This window comes from Polyergus mexicanus, unplaced genomic scaffold (genome assembly GCF_030449975.1).
Source record: "Polyergus mexicanus isolate NDT 795.1 unplaced genomic scaffold, iyPolMexi1.0 SCAF_18, whole genome shotgun sequence".
Taxonomy (NCBI): domain Eukaryota; kingdom Metazoa; phylum Arthropoda; class Insecta; order Hymenoptera; family Formicidae; genus Polyergus; species Polyergus mexicanus.
In genome coordinates, this window is record NW_027223338.1 from 4906242 (window position 1) to 4925550 (window position 19309).

The window sequence follows — 19309 nt, forward strand, 5'->3', positions numbered from 1 at the left end:
CACGTGCTAATTTTTAGGGACTTTTTTAGCTACTTTTCATACCACACTGTAACGTTTTAAAAATGGCGACGGGATATTGTGATGATGCTTGAAAAGTTAGGTTATTATCCGTGAAGACGAATCACCGGGTCTACGAATTGAATTTCCCTTATAATTTATTCACGTATCATCACGTTAAAAGAAAGACACTATGGCACAAAGCAGATTAGAAAAAATTGGTACGGTTTATAGTAGGTAAGTGTACGCATTCTTCGTAATCCTTTCTGACAGAATTATTTTTGAGTTTACGCGAGAATTAAATTGGCAATTATGTTTTAAAGCTATAAAGCAATTTTTTCAATCGACATTATATTATACAAATTTTATTTGAAATTAATTTTTGGATAAAGATTTGAATATTATTTAGTAACTCGTTTTGTATATTTGTGTTATATCATCTTTTGGAAATTAAAAAATGAAATTGTTTACAATATTTAATAGCTAACTTAAAGATTTCGAACAATAGCTTTATATATCTACATAATGAATTTCAGAGTCATCTCGTTATTAAAGGGCAAAGCTATGAAAGAGGAAGACACACCATTATGGTTGGCAGTGTACGAGGCTTTCCCTCCGAAATACGAACCTAGATATGATAGACGGCTGCCAAATAAAGAAATCAGATCTATCTTTTATGAAGAGGATTTAATTCGAGTGTAAGATGTCTTTTACTATATTACATTGTATAAAATATTTGCTTTTGTTATTGTTATTGTAAATTGTTATTCTCTATATAAGTCATATCATTAAACTATGTTTGTTCTTGCAGAAGATTCCAAAAAGATCAAAACTTTATACCAGCTACTAATTTAGCAAATGAAAATGTAAAATCTGCAACACAAAATTTTCTATCTATGTACAAAACAATAAAAGAGGTATGTACAATAAGTTCGATTTATTATTAAATTGTTTATATAATATATTGTATTAAAAATATATTCAATTTATAGCAGGAAGAATTGTCGGAAGATAGTGTGTATAAAAAAGCAATGCAACAGTATACTTTAGAGGTAGAAACAAGAATGTCAAAAAAAGTAGAGACTAAACTATCTAATATATTTAAGTGATTACAAAATGTATTTTTTTATTAGTAAATAAACCTTGTTATTTAATGGATAATAATCTATATTAATTGAAATATGAGTATTACCATGCTTGTACTATAGAAGTAGAAATGATAGCAGAGTCTTGTTCAACAAGTATAGTTTGTATTTCGTGACAATCAATACATTAAATAACAATGGATTTCGGTAACGTTACAACTTATGCTGTTGAATATGAGATGATAATTATAATAATATTCACGATAAGAGTAAACATGAATTTACAAAGATATTTCTAATGTGTCGAGATCAATCATAGAATTTTCTCTTAGTGAATAATTATAAATCTTACATCATTAATCACTTGCCGTATTCCAAGGTGTACTTAATAATAATCTAGAAAGTATCCTTGTATAGGATGAGACATATAATTTCTAGTTCTTCATAATAGTTATCATCTTAGAAAAAGGGGATACAAGCTGCATATATATCACACGATGGTTCGCTTCATGCGCTGCAGGTACAAGTAATTAAAAAAATAAGTATAAAATGTGCGCACGCACTGTATAAATTAAAGATATATGTATATATATATTATACGTTCAATACCGACTAAATTTTGCATGTTTTGCTGTATGTTACTTTACATAATTATTATAACATTAATGTTGTTCAAAAATTTGAGAGTATTTTGTTTTATTTATTACAAGCATTTTCATTAATTGGGATATCACCGGTAAGCCCTTACAGCATTTAACGTGTCAATGTATGTATCGAACGTGCTGGTTTGGAAATTATGGAGAGCAAGTCCTATATTATATATAATATTAGAAAGACTCGGTCGCCGATCTCGTCACATTTTCTAGAAATAATATTCATCTAGCTTTTTAAATGCCATCTTAAAAAAATGTATTATACGCGCGACATGTAAATCGTATAATTATATTGTTCACTTTCTTTTCTTATTATGATACTAATAAAAGAGCTATTCTGAAGAACGCTTAATCTTAAGAGGCGAGTATATAGCTCCCAATAAGACAAAATTTCTAGAAAATCTCCTGAAGAGCTACTTGTCATTAAAAAAACACAATTAGAGAGCATCGTTATTAAAAATAACGTAACAGCTTTCAATATTTTACGTTCTTTCTTTCGCTGAGTATTTCGTATCACATTCATTACGCGCTTGGGATACACTAATTATTTCTCTATAATTAAAACATAGATGAAAATTTAATTATTCAATAAAGCAAAATGCTTCTAATGTATGTGTGTGTGTGTGTGTGTGTGTGTATATACAGTCTCTCTCATATCTAGTATTATAATATATTTATATAACGTGTCCTACAATATAATCTTAAAATTAGATTTTTAAATCTACATATCTCGCGATAAGACTCGAAAGACATTATTTTGGACGTGATGCAACTGAATTGCAAGGAAATATATGAGTATGATTTTGATATTATATTTTTATCTATTCAAGACTGTGAAACTTACATCAGTAAAATAAAAATCTCTCGATATTTGTATATGTATGAATATTATTAAGATTGAGTGCTACAAAATACTCAAAACAGCTCAGATAATATCAAATACGATACTGAAGAATGTTTCTTTTTTTTCGCTATTGTCTTATTGCGACGACATAAATTACATTAATATCGGACTCGTTTTTCTATTCTGTCCATTATTTAAAGCATTATATAAATATTTAAATACTACGTATCGTAACGTTTGATTATACTTATGCATGAATGAAAACGTACTTTAAACTATCGTTAAACTCTTATACATCTTTACGATTTTGTTTTACACAAAATAAGATTATTTCTCTCTCTCTCTCTCTTTCTTACACTCTTGATTCGATAATTCCTGCAACTTGGACGAACTAAAGAATTAGCATACAGCCTGTAACGCGATACATAGGATGTTCGTCAATAAGCGTGCTTCGAAAAAATCGAGTGTTGAAACTTGCAAGATTATTATTCTTTTTAAATTTTATAAAAAACGATTTCTTCCTCAAGCGCGCTTATTCGCACCGCGAATGCCTGTTATATACTAGATATTATAATATTGGACGTATAAGATTCACCTGAACGCAGAGAAACTCGGTTAAACTTCGCACCACCTAAATGCTTCGTCGAAAAGAGAAGAAAGTTTGATAAACTTCATCGCTTTTCGAAATTTCATTATACCGAAATGTCTACATTGGCACCGACCAAAGCTTACAACCTTTTTCTGCCGGTATTTATTGGAAGAAAGTTGGATTGTTTCATCGTCTCACCGCACATTCAGGGTTAAATGCAATCTGTCATCATTTTATGCGTTGTTTTCGTATACGAGATGAACGAAACTTGAAATCAGACATCGTTGAACGCGAGCGAGAATGCGGATGTTAAGATCTTCGGAAGAATCAAGCCGACGACCAATTTTCCGATCGCCACAGCAAGGTATACATGCCATGTCTGAGTTCTTCATTCTCTAGACTCTTCAACGGGAAGTCAGTGTATCGTGCGATCAGACTGCGATAGCCCTGGCCAACGGTTGCCAGCAGTGCCTTCTTCTTGTCGGTGGATTTGAGGGACACAATCTGACAAACCTTGCCCTCGAACGGTCGGAACACGGTGATGGGTCGCAGAGTGCCGCACTCAGCGACGACGATGCAGCCCCAGGTAGTGCCGATGTACAGCTGATCGGAGTTGGCCTCAAGCGCGGTCACCTGACACTTATCCGTTGATAGATTCTCCTCGATAGAGATAGATTTAAGACTCTCGGAGCACGGGACCAGTTTGGACATGTCGAGCTTATTGACAATCTGTCGGCCGTCCACGTCCCATTGGTATACTATGCAACCTGGATATGTGTACGAAAAGACGAAGCTTTCAACGGTCGCGCCGGTCAGATACGTGGCGAAAAGATTCTTCATGATGGCGTCATTGGCGGTCCCGGTGGAATGAGACAACTGTACCGTATCGATTAGATTGCCGTCCTTCAGCGTATAGACGGATATCCGGCCGAAACTCTGGCCAGTCCAAAGTTCCACCACGCGTCTCTTTCGACAAACCGCCGTCAGCGAGTAAGTTTTGACATCAACACTATGACGTGTCACTTCTGCTGTCCCGACACCGGTGATCTCCGTCTTTCTTATCTGCGTGAATGAGTTGGACAACAAGAAGATACGACCGCTGTGCAGTGCCACAGCGAACTGTTTCAATTGTTCTAAGTGGATCAGTCCGACTACTTTAGATTCTCTGCTGTGATCTGCCTCGAGGTTGTAGCTAGCTACACAGCCAAAGTTTCCGCACAGGTAGACATGCACCTGGCCGGCGTTGTCGCCGATCCAGATGTAGCCGTCCACGCCGTACATGGCGTACGGTATCACCGGCGTCTCGATACGCACGTGGCGCAGCCAACCCTTTTGGGTGCCCAATAGCATATCCACCTCGCCGTTGTTGTGGCCAAACCATATCTCATCACCATTCAGACTGTCCGCGTCGCTATTCAAGCTATTGCCGGCTCGATTCGTCATGGTGACTGCCGTTACCTGCGTGCGCTCCGTCAGCAGGGTGACATCTATCAGGTGCGTGAATTCGGGCGCGGAAGCGATCGAAACGATCTGACTAGCTGTCGGTCGATCCTTTGGATTCTGCGCCCAACATATCACCATTAAGTCGAGTGCATAACATGGATGGAGAGTTTCGCGGTACATGAGCGGCGGTCTACCGCCCTCCAGGATGCACTCCTTCACCGCCTCATGACCCTCGAACGGTTGGCGCAACGTAATCAACTCGTAGATAAACATGCCGAATGAGAACGAGTCCACCTTCTCCGTATACTCTTCCTCACCGTTGTATCTGATGATCTCGGGTGCCATAAAACCCTCTGTGCCTCCGAAACCCTTTGCTCCCGTGGGAAGCGTCAATCTTGAAATCCCATAATCGGCAACTTTGACGTGCACCGGTTCCAAACTCTCCTGAAAGGGCAATGGTATTTGCCACACTAGCACGTTCTCTGATTTTAGATCGCGATAAATGACGTGTTGCTGATGCAGATACTCCACCGCTTTGGCGACCTGTAGGATTATCGCCTGTAGCGTATAGGGATCTAGTTTAGCGCCGGAGCGACGGTAGTTTTTCAGGACGCCGTCTAGCGCGCCCTGAGGAGCGAGATCCAGAACCAGAGCCAATGGACTGACGACTATGCCGATTAATGGCACAATATTGGCGTGTCTGAGTGTCAGTAAGATGTTGAGTTCCTGACGGGCCATGCAATAGGCCTTGCAAGCGTATTGCAATGGGTCGCGGTCCCATTTGCTCTGCGATGCTTTATACGCGAGTATCGCTGACTGCGTCGAATTCGGACCCGGCGAGACCGGTTGTAGCATCTTAATAGCCACGTCGGCGCGAACGTGTGTGCCTGGTAACCGGCAGTTGCCACGAAAGACAAAACCGAAGGCGCCGCGACCGAGTAGTTTGCCTCGTTTTAATTCCTCCGATTTGATAAGATGTTTAACGCCCAGATCCATAAAAATGATATCTGGAGCGATGTGCGACAGTGGGATTTCCGAATGTCTCGGACAGCTGATAGATTTGTTACTGTACGCTGCCAATATGCATTCCTCCACCATCCAAGAGTATGCAAGGATACCTTCGAGATGCGAAGAGGGAGTCTGCTGCCTCGACACGTCCGGGTGTCCCTCGAGCGACGGCATTCTGCTGGATGTCAAACTATCGTAGCCGACGCCGCTGTCGCCGTCGGATTTGTAGCTGTCTTGGCTTTGCCTTTCACTACGATTTATGGTGCAATATTTTTGAATGTCCTCGATTAACCGACCGTCACCGTCGTTCGATTCGATGTCGCTGCTCTCAGTGTTATCGAGCAAACAGCGCGGACACGGTATAAGTCTGGTGACCAGCAATTTGCCTTCCGACGTATGAACGAAGCGCGTGCCTAGCGTAGGATACCAATCTTCGAGGAGTATGTCGATGTGGTCTACAATTAATGCCATCAGTTGCGGCACACTCTCCAGTCGTGGCTCTACTACAATTGCCTGATAGCCCATTGGTTCCTCATCTACGGAATCGGACATGATGGGTTGTTTAATTACTAGAGTATCCACTGGAAACCAGATTTCGAGGATGGCGGAATTTCGCAGATCCACCGTGCACCAAATACCATCTTGCTTAAGCTTAAATTTGAACTGCCTGTAATCATACGGTGAATTCTTTAGGTTATAACAGACCTCTTTCAAACGCAACAATGCAATACCCGAGTATCGCAGCTCGATTCCTGTCTGCCAAAGCACCCACTCGGCCTGCAAGTCTAGTAGACTAGCAAAGATGTTATCGTCGACAAAGTCCTTGAACGGCGCCAGAAATGACATGACGATCTCGACAATAGCATCGTCGGCGAGAATTCGAGTAATCAATCGGGACCAGAAGCCGCTGGGAAAGTATGACATGAGTAACAGTCTGGTGACGGAACAGTCGGGCTGTGATCTCGACGTAAGCACGCACTCAGCGTTGCTCTTGTCGCTGGATGGCGCGCCCAGACATGTCAATATAGGCGACGTAATCTTCTTGGCGCGTACGTGCCAACCACGCGTCTTCACCGGCACTTTGATGATTTGATTATTGCGCAAAATATCCTCTTCAGTCGGTAGAAGAGACGGTATCAACAATGTACGGCAATCCCATGTCAGTGCAACCTCGAATTTATTGAGCAGGCTGACAATATAGCCCTGTGTGTCGATCGATGATATTGTGGAGGATTTAAAGACGTGCTGGATATCGTCCAACTTCATTATACCAGATCTGGCGAATGGATTAATCTCTCGTATAGTTACTACGTGGGCCAGCATGTCGCAGAGCCATTGCGGATCTAAAAAATAAAGATCTTTCAACGTAGCATCATCGTAATGCAAGATTATACCGTTCTCGTGGAGAAACAATGTCGCCTGATGCAACTCGGCAGGGTCTCTAAATGATCTGTGTAGTTTTTGAAGTTCGTTGTTAACTGCCGCGTAAAACTGGTCGGCTTTTAACACTGGATCTAGGCCGGACAACTTCCTGTCGTGCGCCAGTTGGATTACTACGTCCTCTAGTGCTAGATAACTAGCCGGAACCTTCTGTTCTAGCAGCAACTCTTTGCTACCGGGCGATCTCAGGCTGAAGACAACGTCGTAGATGAGATTGCACAACATCTTGATGTTGTGGCGCGTTTTACAACTCACTTCAATCGTTTCCATGACCTTGGGCAAGCCACATTTCTCGGCATCGACTACATTGATAAATTTGTCGCGAATATATTGCTGCAGACCTTCGCTGTGCTCGTAGAAAATGTCATAGTGGGTGCCGATGATAATGACCGGTGAGTTAGGCGCTCTACTTTGAATGTTCACTAGCCACTGAAAGATTTCGGATACGCCTTTGAAACCGTCTGTGATCCGCCACACGACTAGATATAGACTGCGCTTTGATAGAAAATACTGATGCGTTGCGTAGTACTCGCGTTGACCGCCAAAATCCCAGGTCCTGAAATAGACCGGCCCGTGAGATGATTGTCCACGCACCTTCTTCTCATAGATCCAATCGCCGATATCCACACCCACCGTCGAGATGGTTGTGCCCTTGGCAGTCTTTGCGTTAATGTTTTTGTTACCCATTCGTTTGGCCCAATGCTCGGAAGCCTTCTTCTTGTTTGGCACTTCACCTTCCTGCCGCAACTGTTCGAGCAGACTTGTCTTACCGATTCCTTGAATACCAACAATCATCAGTTTCATGCGTGCATATGCCTTGGCGTCTTCCAGGATCGACTTCAGATAACCGATTACATCCATCGTTTTGTACTTTTTTGACTCGATCATCGACTTGAGCGGCTCCTGCAACCGGCAACCCTGCGTATTCAGATTCCATAAACGTCCCAGTAAACCCATCTGCGGCGGTAGCTCGACGATTTCGTTGTTGCCACTGATATTTAATACCGATAGATTATTAAGCTCGTAAATGTTGTGTGGTATTTCGCGCAATTGATTGTTACTAACGTCCAGCATACTAACGTTGGGAAAGAGTAGATACGATTTGGAGCTGGAATGTCCGATTCCTTTCGAATCCTTGTCGGAGTCGCTTCGCTCTTCTTCCAGACTTGGCATCTCGCCGTCGTCGCACGACGTTAACTGGATGCGGTTCAATAGATTGTTCGCCAGAATCAGTGTGCGCATATTCTCCAGCCGTAGGTGACGTCTATGCGCACACACCGACTGCAGCACAATGTCGCGCATCGATGTAGGTGTCTGCCGATTGCCGGGTACGATGCTGGGCGATTGCGTATTAACGGCTGGACAATAGCAGGCTGTATTTGCTTGTTCCATGCTGTCGGAACTGTCAACCTGTGGCAAGCTCGGCCATCTCGTAATCTGATTATTCGATAAATCTAGCTGTTTCAGGCTCGCTGGATATGAGGTGATGTGGCTCATCGATCGCAGAGAGTTGTATGCCATGTTCAATCGCACTAGGCTCACAGCCAGACACGGTAACGCTACGGGAATACTGTTGAAGAGATTGTGCGCCAGATTTAATGACGCCAGCACTGACTTGTTGCCATTCTCCGTGTCATCGCTCATTCTTTCTGATACTTGAACCGAATTGGTCCACACATGCGGTCGTTCCATCTCGATCACCTGCGCGTTTGCGATCTTCGCGAAGGAATCGAATTCCATGGACTCTATCCGCGGCACAATGGCCGATCCACGAAAGTCGGTGCATGTCTGCTGCGTCTCGTCACAACTGCGCTGCGACTTTCTTAGGATATTCTGCGATACTTGACTGGGTAGATCGCGTAATAGATTAAACGACGCGTTCAGTTCCTTGAGTTTAGGCGCGCGCCACAGATTCTGTGGCAGACACTGTAACTTGTTGTTGGAGACGTCTATGATTTCGAGAGCTGGAAGGCTCATAATGAATTCGGGTAGTTGCTCCAATCGATTGTCCTGGAGATACATCTCCTCCAGAACCGGACATAGCTTGTCCTTCGGGTTTTTCGAGTCAGCCGTGAGAGTGTCGATCTTGTTCTGTGCCATATTGAGATAATGTAAACTTTGGAGATAGAACATGGCAGACGGTACGGAAGTTATGGAATTGTGGGAGATATCGACTCGCGTAATGGCATACAGCACCAGATCGTTGTTCTTTGGGCTCAACTTTTTGTTGACGTGCAGCACCGCGTCAATCAGCCATTGCAACCGGATCTGCGAGAGACGACACTGTTGATTATGCCAATTGATCATGGTAGGCGTTTTCGGGAACAGCGCAGAATAGGTGACATGGCCGAAAGACGACAAGGCGGAGAAATGTGAGCTTTGTGTGCACTCGGTCATCGCTTTCTTGTTGATTTTGTATTCGGAATCCGGATGCGCTTTAATCGACAGTAACTTTGCGGTCAATGTCTCGTCGCGATTTTGCGCGGCGATCTTCAGCGCTTTGCACTCGTTGTCGACAGCACCATGCTTCAACAGCAGATCCACGATCTTTACGTCGCGATTCTGACATGCTATCGTCAGTACGCTCGAGTAATTGCCCTCGGGATCATTCTGATCATACAAGACTTTAACAGGTAATTCTAGATTGGCACCAGCTTGAAGAAGAGCGTTCACCACTTCGGTATGTCGACCTCTAATGGCCGCGTGCAACGCCGTTTCGCTGCCGTTGTTGCAATAAAGATCCAGGTTCACCGGGTATATCATTTTATCATCCCTTTTGTCCGTGGGCGTTTTGCTACGAAAATTCAAGGATGACATCAGTCTCTGGATACCGCTGGAGATTTTGCGTTTCGATACCGGGAGCTGCTGCGCGCCACTCACGCCATCCTCCTCCTTGGTTGTTCTCGCCTTCACTCGATAACCCAAAAGTAATTCGACGCATCTGACATTGCCCAGCATGCTGGCTATATAGAGCGCATGTTGGCCAGTGACATCTTGCGCATTAATATCAAACGGCAGATCGTATTCGAACTCGCCAGATGGGTCTCTATAGTGCTGATACACATGTTGTGGATATTCAAATTTAAGCAACGCGTCGGTTACTGAATGATGACCGTTTATCGTAGCCGCATGTATCGGCAACCAACGCTCTACGGTAAGCTGTTGCACCTGCTTGGGAAAATGCCGGAGCAGTAAGTCGACGATTTCCACCTTGCCGTGATAACACGCTATGTAGAGCGGACAGTATTTAGTAACCGGATGAATCCTGCAATCGACGCCGTGATCCAATAGCAGCCGAACAATGTCCTTATGGCCGCTCTCGCAGGCGATGAAGAGCAGCGTGTTGGCGCCGTTCGGCGTCATATTCACCACGCATTCTAGGTCGGTCGACAAGCCTTGAATGATGCTCCGGGCGGCCACGGTGTCACCTTGGATACAAGCTGCGCGTAAGGTGGCGTGGGTCGCTTGTTTCGCCAGTTCATATTGCTCAGCCGCCGCTTTTAGAAAATGAATACAAGAATCGTGTTTGCCTTTCTCGGCGATGTCGAGCGGCTGCAAACCATCGTCATCGCGGATCATAAGATCCGCGTTGAAACTCAGCAGCCTCTCCACATTACCGGCGTGACCGTGCTCCGCGCACACGTGCAGCGGCGTCCGATGATGACCGCGGGGTCCGCAAACGACGTTTGGATCAGCTCCAGCAGTCAGTAGGACGTCCAGACAGCGGGAATTTTCCGTGATCGCGGCCGCGTGCAGCGGCGTTCTACCCCACGAGTCCTTGCTGTTAATGTACTGCGCGTGCTCGCCACGCAAGAGATCCTCCAGCAACTCGGCATTGTCCCAGAGCGCGGCCTGGTGTAACAGTCGGCCCGGAAAGTCCTCGTCGATTGGCGTGTAATCCTCCATCACAAAGATCTATGAGGTATATATATATATATATATATATATATATATATATCAAACAAAAAAACTGGTAAAATATGAAATATTTAAAAATATTTACTGTTTTATATTATAATATATGCCTCTATATTTTTCACAGAATAATAAGTAGGATTGATTAATGATTTTGCTTTTATATAAATGCAATACTGCATACATGCAATTGCATACTTTTTTCAATGCAATCTTTTTTTTTAAATATATATATATATATATATATATATATATATATGTTGATCAATTCATTTCATTTTCAACTTTACATAAAATGTCAAAAACGCGCGCGCGCGCGTACACATACCACACACACACACACACACACACACACACACACACACACACACACACACATATATATATATATATATATATATATATAATACTTACAAGTCTTGTTTATGACCTCGTTATATAATTGCCAATGTCAGTATTATTTCTTCTAATCTCATTGCCTCCTCCGGAATGTCTTCTGCAATGCATCAAATGCGCATTGTAATGCATGTACACCGTCATTGTCAACATATTTACGCAAATATTCTTTACTATTATTACATTTACCTTGACAACATGCTGCGAATTAGTGCGCCTTAATCAGGCTTCCCCTTTCGTACGAGATTTTAAATTCGAATTCTCAAGGAGACTCCATAAGATTTATAGCTGTGTGTAATTTGAACAAGATCTCGATTCATTTGACTCGCTTGAATCGCTCTAATCTTGCATTCTCAGCACGTGATAATATAAAATATATATATTTTTTAATCTACATAAAAAAAAATTATAAGTCATAAGTAAAATTCATTTTTCACACAAAACTAATTTTTTATATACGATCCCTTTCTATTTCATTAAATAGAAAAAAGTAAATGGTATCATATATATATTATCGGTTTAACGATCAAATTCATAAACTTTTAATGAATGACACAAAATCTATCCCTGATGAAAAGAACCCAGACAGCACAAAACATCCTCAGGATCATCCTGAATATGTCCAGGACGGTTCAGGATATTTGTAGGATGTTTTAAGATACTATTATAAATATATTTATAAAAATTTAATATGCATACATAATTATTTTTAGTTGTGTGGGCTATTTAATATAATTTAGAAATCTTAAGTATTATAATAAATATTAATGTCCTATAAATGTCCACTGGATAACCCCTGGATGTCTGTAGGATATATCTGCCTTGTCTATTATATTGGATGTCTTTTGGATTTCCAGAGGACATATACATGTGCAATTAATTGTTAACATTAATTTCGTTTAATATTAATAATTGAATTTGATGCGCACATTTTCATATATCCAAAATTATTATTTATTTAATATTTCATGAAAAATGTTACTGTTCGCAACATTCCAAAAACTTTACAAACAATAGTATTCAACCGCTAGTTCGTTTGTTTACCGCTATGCGACACGCGAACTCGTATTTGAGATTTGGTCATGAGAATTATATAAAACTTGCAAAGAGCAACTGACAGGAAATTACAAATGTAATTATTTTCTATCAGTTCAATTTCTGATGCAATCCCAACATAGAGAATTCAGATATTGGATTGTTTAGAAAATATTACACAACTCAAACCCAGGAGCCAAACCTAAAATATTCATGTACAGCACGGAAGCCTCAAATATTAAAGAACGGTGAACTATTTTTAATATTAGATTTTTAATATTGGCAGTAAATAACAAAACATAATTTTAATTTATATTTAAATTTTAAAATTTGCTCCTTGAAACATATGAAAAATATCCCTAACATATCCTATAAAAATCCTTAGGATGTTCCACAGGATCTCCCTGGATTCTCCAGAGGTCAATATACGGCTATCATTTACTCTTCCTCAGGACATCCAGAGGAAATCTGAGGATTACAATGGGATATCCTGAGGATGTCCTACATATATGTCCTGGATGCCCTTTGGACGTCCTAAGGACATCCTTGTGCTGTCTGGAAAAAGTCATGGTTTATTTTTCATTCGATTTCGAAATCTCTTTTCTTCAGTCGTTCATTCATTTCGAATATATGTAAAGATAAAGAAAGCAAAATGATCGTTTGCGCAATTTCTAATCGTGATCGTTTTCAAATCAGTCTGCTATTTATTTATTTCACGCGCACGCGTAAATATATATATATATATATATATATATATATAGGCGTGCACGCACGCTTCGTGTATAGGTGTATAAGAAAGCTGTCCCGACACAGTATTTTAACCTCCATGTTTAATTGTTCGTGCGTGTCGAGAAAAAAATGTAAGGCGTCGCGATTAAATAATGAATGAGGAATATCTTACGCGTCGAATATATAAATTTCTTGTTTTTTATTGAGCATATATATCTTTTTAGATCAAAATTTTTTTCACGCAAATTTTCGGAGCGCGAAAATACGATCGTTGAATCTCGTTTATTAAAAATCTACGATTTATTTTTAAGTAAGCTGCATGTTATGTATACCTTGTGTCCCCTTTTAACATGACACCGCAGAAAATCTCTCTTCGAAGAGAAACCATAAAATCTACATCCCTCCAATATATCAAAATTATCAATTAGTTTAAGACGAACTTTCCGGAGGTTGCGGACTCATCGTGGATCTCTCTCTTTCTTTCTATCTCGGTAGAATCATCGTCGACGCCGAAGAATCACTCGAGCAATACTTTTCGCGCGTGTTGTCAGAAACGTGGAGTCTCGGGCACACATCGTGATTAATAGTTTCAGATGACACTCGCTGTCAAGTACAAAGACGAAACATCATTGCCGCGCGATCTCACGCGGCATTACTGACAGATGACAGAGCGGACTACGAAAAGTCACGAAACCGGATAGCAAATAGAACCGTTTGACAACTCCAGTCACTGCGCTATATGCATAGATGATATAAGAAAATAGATAGTTAACTATATTTCGCTTTGGAATAGTATTTTAAGCGCCATCTGGGCGAATATACATGAGTGAACTAATATTCAATATGGCCAGTTGAAAATGAGACCCTTTGATTGGTCAATCGTGCTAGATTACCCTAGGCTAATGAACCTTTCTTGTTTCTCCTGTCCTAAAGCCTGTATCATATTATGCATTAAAGATTGAGATTGTAGATTCAAGATTGAAATTTGACCAATCAGGAGAAGGAAATTTTAGTTCCTTTTATCCTGATTGGTCAAATTTCAATTTTCAATATGTAGTCCGATACGGGCTTTAGGCAGCTAGTTTCAGTTCTTGTCATGAAAGGCTCTAACTATAAAATTTATAGTTTATAGCCGATAGAAAGAGAGAGAGGGGGAAAGATGCGCTACTGTCAAATACATATGTTCGATTATTTTTTTCCTGTTAGAAAACAGAAATCGGAAAAAGAAAAGGAAGATTACGTCGTGATATATTGTGTTTGATAGCGGACAAAAATTCATAAAAGAAGAAGCAAAAGATATACTTGATACGTGACATAAACAGACGAGGTGTATTCTTGATTGTTCTTGTAACACAAGTTTGTTGGTTAGTGATATGATGATGCCTGGAAAAACTCCAGTACAAGGTAAGGATTAATTAATGTCTCTCTGTGTTGTCAAGAGAATATAACTAATATTCAACATTTTTGATATAAATATGCGAAATAATTGTTTCATTGGTGGGAAAAAAAAAGGTGTGAATATCCTGTATACTCATCCAATCCTTAATATAATTATAATGTTTATCTTGAGTTTCTTTCTTTCAGAAAATCCTTTAGGCCTATCTTGGCATGACAGTGCTTGGATTCCTGTTCTTAACCCAAGCAACATCATGGATTATTTTTCCGAAAGAAGCAACCCATTTTACGACAGAACTTGCAATAATGAGATAGTAAAGATGCAACGTCTGAGTCCTGATCAATTGACGTGAGTCTCAGTTGATCTTTCTATTAAATATGAATATATATCATTTTTGTGAATATATTTAGTCATTCTATTGTTGTTCTATTCTTAGCAATATGACTGGTTTGGAATATATTCTTCTGCATGTGCAGGAGCCAATTCTGTATGTGATTAGGAAACAACACAGACATTCGCCAACTGTAGCTTCACCAGTCGCTGATTATTACATTATAGCTGGTGTTGTGTATCAGGCTCCAGATTTAGGATCTGTTGTGAGTTCTAGACTGGTGAGTGACAAAATATTTTAATGTATATATTTTGAAATTTTGTGTTACATTAATATACATTTGACGAATATTTTACATGTATATTTTTATATTTTTGTGTAATGTGTAATATTTGTAAATTTTTATATGTAAGAAATATATATGTATCATTTGTGCAGTTATCCACAGTTCATCATCTGCAATCCGCCTTCGAAGAAGCTAGCTCCTGCTCGCGATATCATCCTAGTAAAGGCTACTTTTGGGATTTCAAGAATGGCAAAGCTTTAGCCGCGAAGAAAGAAACGCCGGTACGAGAAGAACCCAGCTCGTTGTTTCAACGGCAGAGAGTGGATATGTTACTTACGGAGCTCACTCGTAAATTTCCCTTACCAGTGCCAAAACCAGTGCACCAAGCAACGGAAGTTTGTATGTAACATATTTTATATTCATTTATCTTATTTTTCATTATATATATTTTAATACTTTATTTAATATTATTGATTTTGATTCTTTCAGCTACAGAGATTAAACAGGAAGTGAAGACCGAGAAAAAAGATATGAAACCACCACCAGAAAAGAAACCTAGAGTTTCTTAATAAATAAAGATAAATTTAAGATAAATTTGTATAAAATTTTGCTGATTTGTAAGATACTAATGAATATTTTATTGGATATATATTCTTTAAGGAAACAATATATTTATCTTCAGAACATATAATTTTATATTTATCATGTCTTAATTGGAAATAATTAATAACTATGTTTAATAGAAAGAGACTATTTTTAATATTCGCACTTTAGATTTGCACTTTAATTTGGGATGCAAATGTATCGAACTAAAGATTTTTACGCATCGGTAATCTTATCTCTTTACATTTGACATATAATTTACTGTTTGTTGGAAATTTAGCACAATCTAATAATAACAATTTGTTAGATCACAGTCTGCCGAGAAAACATCCGACTTTATCTTGCAAATATTCTATTACAGGTGAAATTAATTGATCGATGATGTAACTTGAAATTATTACGCATATTGGCGCTTGGATTCGATGCATAAGCGTGTTGTATTCTCGATTACTGCTAGATTTATGATCTTCGGAGACGGTATACGTGACGCTAAGAAATAGCTGTATTTTTAAATTTAAATCACAATCTGGCAGAATGGAAATTAGAGTCTCGACTGTGTGTGAATTATGTTAAATTTATGTATATACATTTTTGTATCACGCGCGCTTACTTCGTTTTAGATGCAGAAGACAGCATAAATAAAATGCTACAATAAGAAGAAGAAGAAGAACAGATTGAAGGAATGAAGATAATGAACTTCCGATATAAAAGACGACGATCGCGTCGCTCAATTTACATTTATACGACGATTTGTTCGTACCTTCAGCCGCGTCGGCGGCTTTTTTTATCGGAGAAAAAAAAAATGATCTCTTTAAATCGCTCTTCGCGCATATCGCGAGAAATTATTTTATACGCCGTGGGAAATGATATGCGATGCGCGCACGTGCGCCGGTTGCCGGTATCTGGACCAGGACGAGCAGACGAATCTCGCGGTCTTCCTGGCCAACTGTCAACATGCGAAATGCAAGGTGGTTCGCCTGGTCCGTCAGCAAATAAGTAAACTGCAGAACATGCAGGTACGGATCTCTGAGCATTTCCGTAATTGGACGCTATCGATCCTCTTCGAACGCCCAGCAACGTTAAAATCATCCTTCGCACTGTTTGGAGAACGTCGTTCTCTCTCTCTCTCTCTCTCTCTCTCTCTCTCTCTCTCTCTCTCTCTCTGTTTTAAGGTACACCCTGCAGAGCGAGACGTTTGCGAAAGCATGTTGATTTTACTTTTGCGTTCGATAATTCGAAGCGCCTCGCAATTTGCAGTGTTTTACTTAGAAAAGAGAGAAAGTGCATCCGAAGAAATTATATATATATATTGCATTATATGAGAAAGAGATAGAATAGTAGAAGGATATTTTTTTGATGCGCTTCACAAGAGTATATAAAAATACAATTCTTTTTATAACGACGGAGAAAGAAATGTTGAAAACGCTTTTTATCGTGATGCATGATATTTACAATTGTTTAAATATACATTGTAGAAGTTTATTATTCTTATATTAATTATGATAAAGTATTATTTTTCTCCTCGTGTAATAAGAAAATGACGGATATTCGCTTCGTTATTAGTCTTTCGATTGCTTTCGCTTCTTTCTATGTATTTGTTTTAATTTACTATAAAAAGATTTGCAATATCTTTTATTAACAATTTGTGTATTTGTGTAATCTCGTCTTTTACCTGGAGAAATACTTTATTTTATCAAGATTGACAAATGAAACCTCATTTTGACGATAGAAAAATATTTAAAAAGAATTGTAATCTTCTATGCATCAAATTCTCCAATTTCCCTCATTTTTTTTTTTTTTTTTTTAATCGCGGTTAACAATAATTTTGTACAAATAAGAAAATTATCATGCGCAGCACGAACGCTACCTGACTACTGGCAAAGTGCGCGATGAAGGATGCGAGGAGACGCATAGCGAAATGCCTATTAACACGAGCGAAGCATCCCATGATAAAGTTCGCGAATTCTACGGCGAAATACACGAGGCGTATAATGATGACATATACGAGGTAGAAGATAAAATATCACAGCCGCATGACGAAGAATACGACGAAGTGTATGAAGCGCATGAAGCAGTTACGAATGCAAAGCGAGCTGTCGGAACGATAAACGCAGCAGAGGTAGATAAAACTGGATCACTGCCGTTTGAGATGATCGTTTTCCCTCTATTAATTGATTTAATTAATCTAATCAGTTTCCTTTTTATGCGATATAAAAAAAAAAATTAATACATTATAATAATAATAGCGTTTCATTATAATATCATATATATAGTTATAAAAAATTATTACATCAAAATTATCAAAATTTTTAATCGATTTAATCAGTCAAGTCAAGTTTTATTTTTTATACATAAAAAAATTATTATAATATAATATACATATAATAATATTATTTTATTATAATTATAAAAAATTATTATTGTAATTATAATTATATTGTAATTATAATATATTATAAAATTATATATAATTGAAAAGTAACTAGTTTATATGCATAGAGATACAAGTTATCTCTTTCTTAAATAATTAAATGATTAGCTTATAACCGGATATTCTCACTGATAATCGCGTATCTTTTTAGACAACATCTCTGCATCGTGCGGCGTCTCCTGGGGGTGGGGTGGTGGACCGCAAGTGGATGCTGCGGATCCTAGATCGCTTTCGTCATCGAGCATATCTGATTCTGTTGGCTGCTGCGGTGGGCATGATAGTCTGGTCCGCTCTGGTGTACGGTGTCTTCCTGGGTGCGACTGCTTGTGGAAGCGGTCGTACCTGCTTCGCGTCGACTCTTAGATACAAGCACGCTAAACGCTCGTTATTTTAAGTCACACACATATCAACCGTTCCTCTAGAAATGACGATGAGAGCTCCAATTTTGTTATATCATTTTATTCATATCATACTTTTACCAGGTTACATCCAGTGTAAACTGAGACTTTTAATGCCGTTTCTCTTTTAGAGACGCAGAACAAAGTATCAAATATATTCGATATGATATATGTATACACACGTATATGTGCGTATATAAATATTGCTTTATAAAATATTGAATAAATATATTTTTTGTCGATAAAAGATTTTCAATTATATTTGTTTCTTTTCATAAAAAGAGAGCTAAATTAGCTATAAGATAATTTATTTATTTGAGAAATTTTTTTAATTAAAAATAAATTTATTTTCGAAAGCTCATATATATGTTTGTTTTTATATGGATCTGGCCTAAGAGAAGATCGGCTCTAATCCAGTTTATTAAATTAAAAAATAGATTGAATCTAGATATTTTATTATAACAAGTTCTAATAGAAATTATTTTTGAAGCGATAAAAAATATATTTGGGACACGTCACACACACACACACACATACATAATAATATATAAAAATATATATCATTTATTAAGATAACAAATTAAGAGACGTTAATGAGCTAGAATTAAAAATCTAGAAAACAAAAATATAACATATAAATTATATAAATGATTTTGTTATATAAAAATATAATAAATATTTTTGTTTTAAATATACAAAATTGGTTTAGTAATGTAAGGAGAGAGGAATT

General features: G+C 38.8%; 4 protein-coding genes across 6 annotated transcripts; 3 read left to right on the forward strand and 1 right to left on the reverse strand.

The window, feature by feature from the left end:
- The first annotated feature begins 35 nt into the window (after window positions 1-35).
- Mrps23 (mitochondrial ribosomal protein S23) lies at window positions 36-1155 on the forward strand. Of its 2 annotated transcripts, none has more exons than XM_070310804.1 (4): window positions 36-218; window positions 534-695; window positions 809-914; window positions 990-1155. In XM_070310804.1, the coding sequence occupies exons 2-4, from the start codon at window positions 562-564 to the stop codon at window positions 1104-1106; spliced, it is 357 nt and encodes a 118-aa protein (XP_070166905.1). In that variant the 5' UTR covers window positions 36-218; window positions 534-561; the 3' UTR covers window positions 1107-1155. The 2 variants fall into 2 exon arrangements, with proteins under 2 accessions (XP_070166905.1, XP_070166904.1); XM_070310803.1 differs by having other exon boundaries at window positions 39-234; window positions 990-1152.
- A 101-nt stretch (window positions 1156-1256) lies between these two features.
- Window positions 1257-13852, reverse strand: Lrrk (Leucine-rich repeat kinase). Of its 2 annotated transcripts, none has more exons than XM_070310794.1 (4): window positions 13467-13852; window positions 11560-11722; window positions 11389-11470; window positions 1257-10974 (listed from the first exon to the last, which is right to left on the reverse strand). In XM_070310794.1, exon 4 carries the CDS (start codon window positions 10963-10965, stop codon window positions 3496-3498), a length of 7470 nt encoding a protein of 2489 aa, XP_070166895.1. In that variant the 5' UTR covers window positions 10966-10974; window positions 11389-11470; window positions 11560-11722; window positions 13467-13852; the 3' UTR covers window positions 1257-3495. The 2 variants fall into 2 exon arrangements, with proteins under 2 accessions (XP_070166895.1, XP_070166894.1); XM_070310793.1 differs by having other exon boundaries at window positions 11560-11761.
- Window positions 13853-14286: 434 nt separating this feature from the next.
- Window positions 14287-15801, forward strand: Med6 (mediator complex subunit 6). Its single transcript, XM_070310345.1, has 5 exons — window positions 14287-14538; window positions 14719-14878; window positions 14967-15141; window positions 15300-15546; window positions 15637-15801. Exons 1-5 carry the CDS (start codon window positions 14508-14510, stop codon window positions 15714-15716), a joined length of 693 nt encoding a protein of 230 aa, XP_070166446.1. The 5' UTR covers window positions 14287-14507; the 3' UTR covers window positions 15717-15801.
- Window positions 15802-16613: 812 nt separating this feature from the next.
- On the forward strand, window positions 16614-19168 carry LOC138941048 (uncharacterized). Its single transcript, XM_070310346.1, has 3 exons — window positions 16614-16766; window positions 17606-17869; window positions 18333-19168. Exons 1-3 carry the CDS (start codon window positions 16614-16616, stop codon window positions 18573-18575), a joined length of 660 nt encoding a protein of 219 aa, XP_070166447.1. The 3' UTR covers window positions 18576-19168.
- The last annotated feature ends 141 nt before the right edge of the window (window positions 19169-19309 follow it).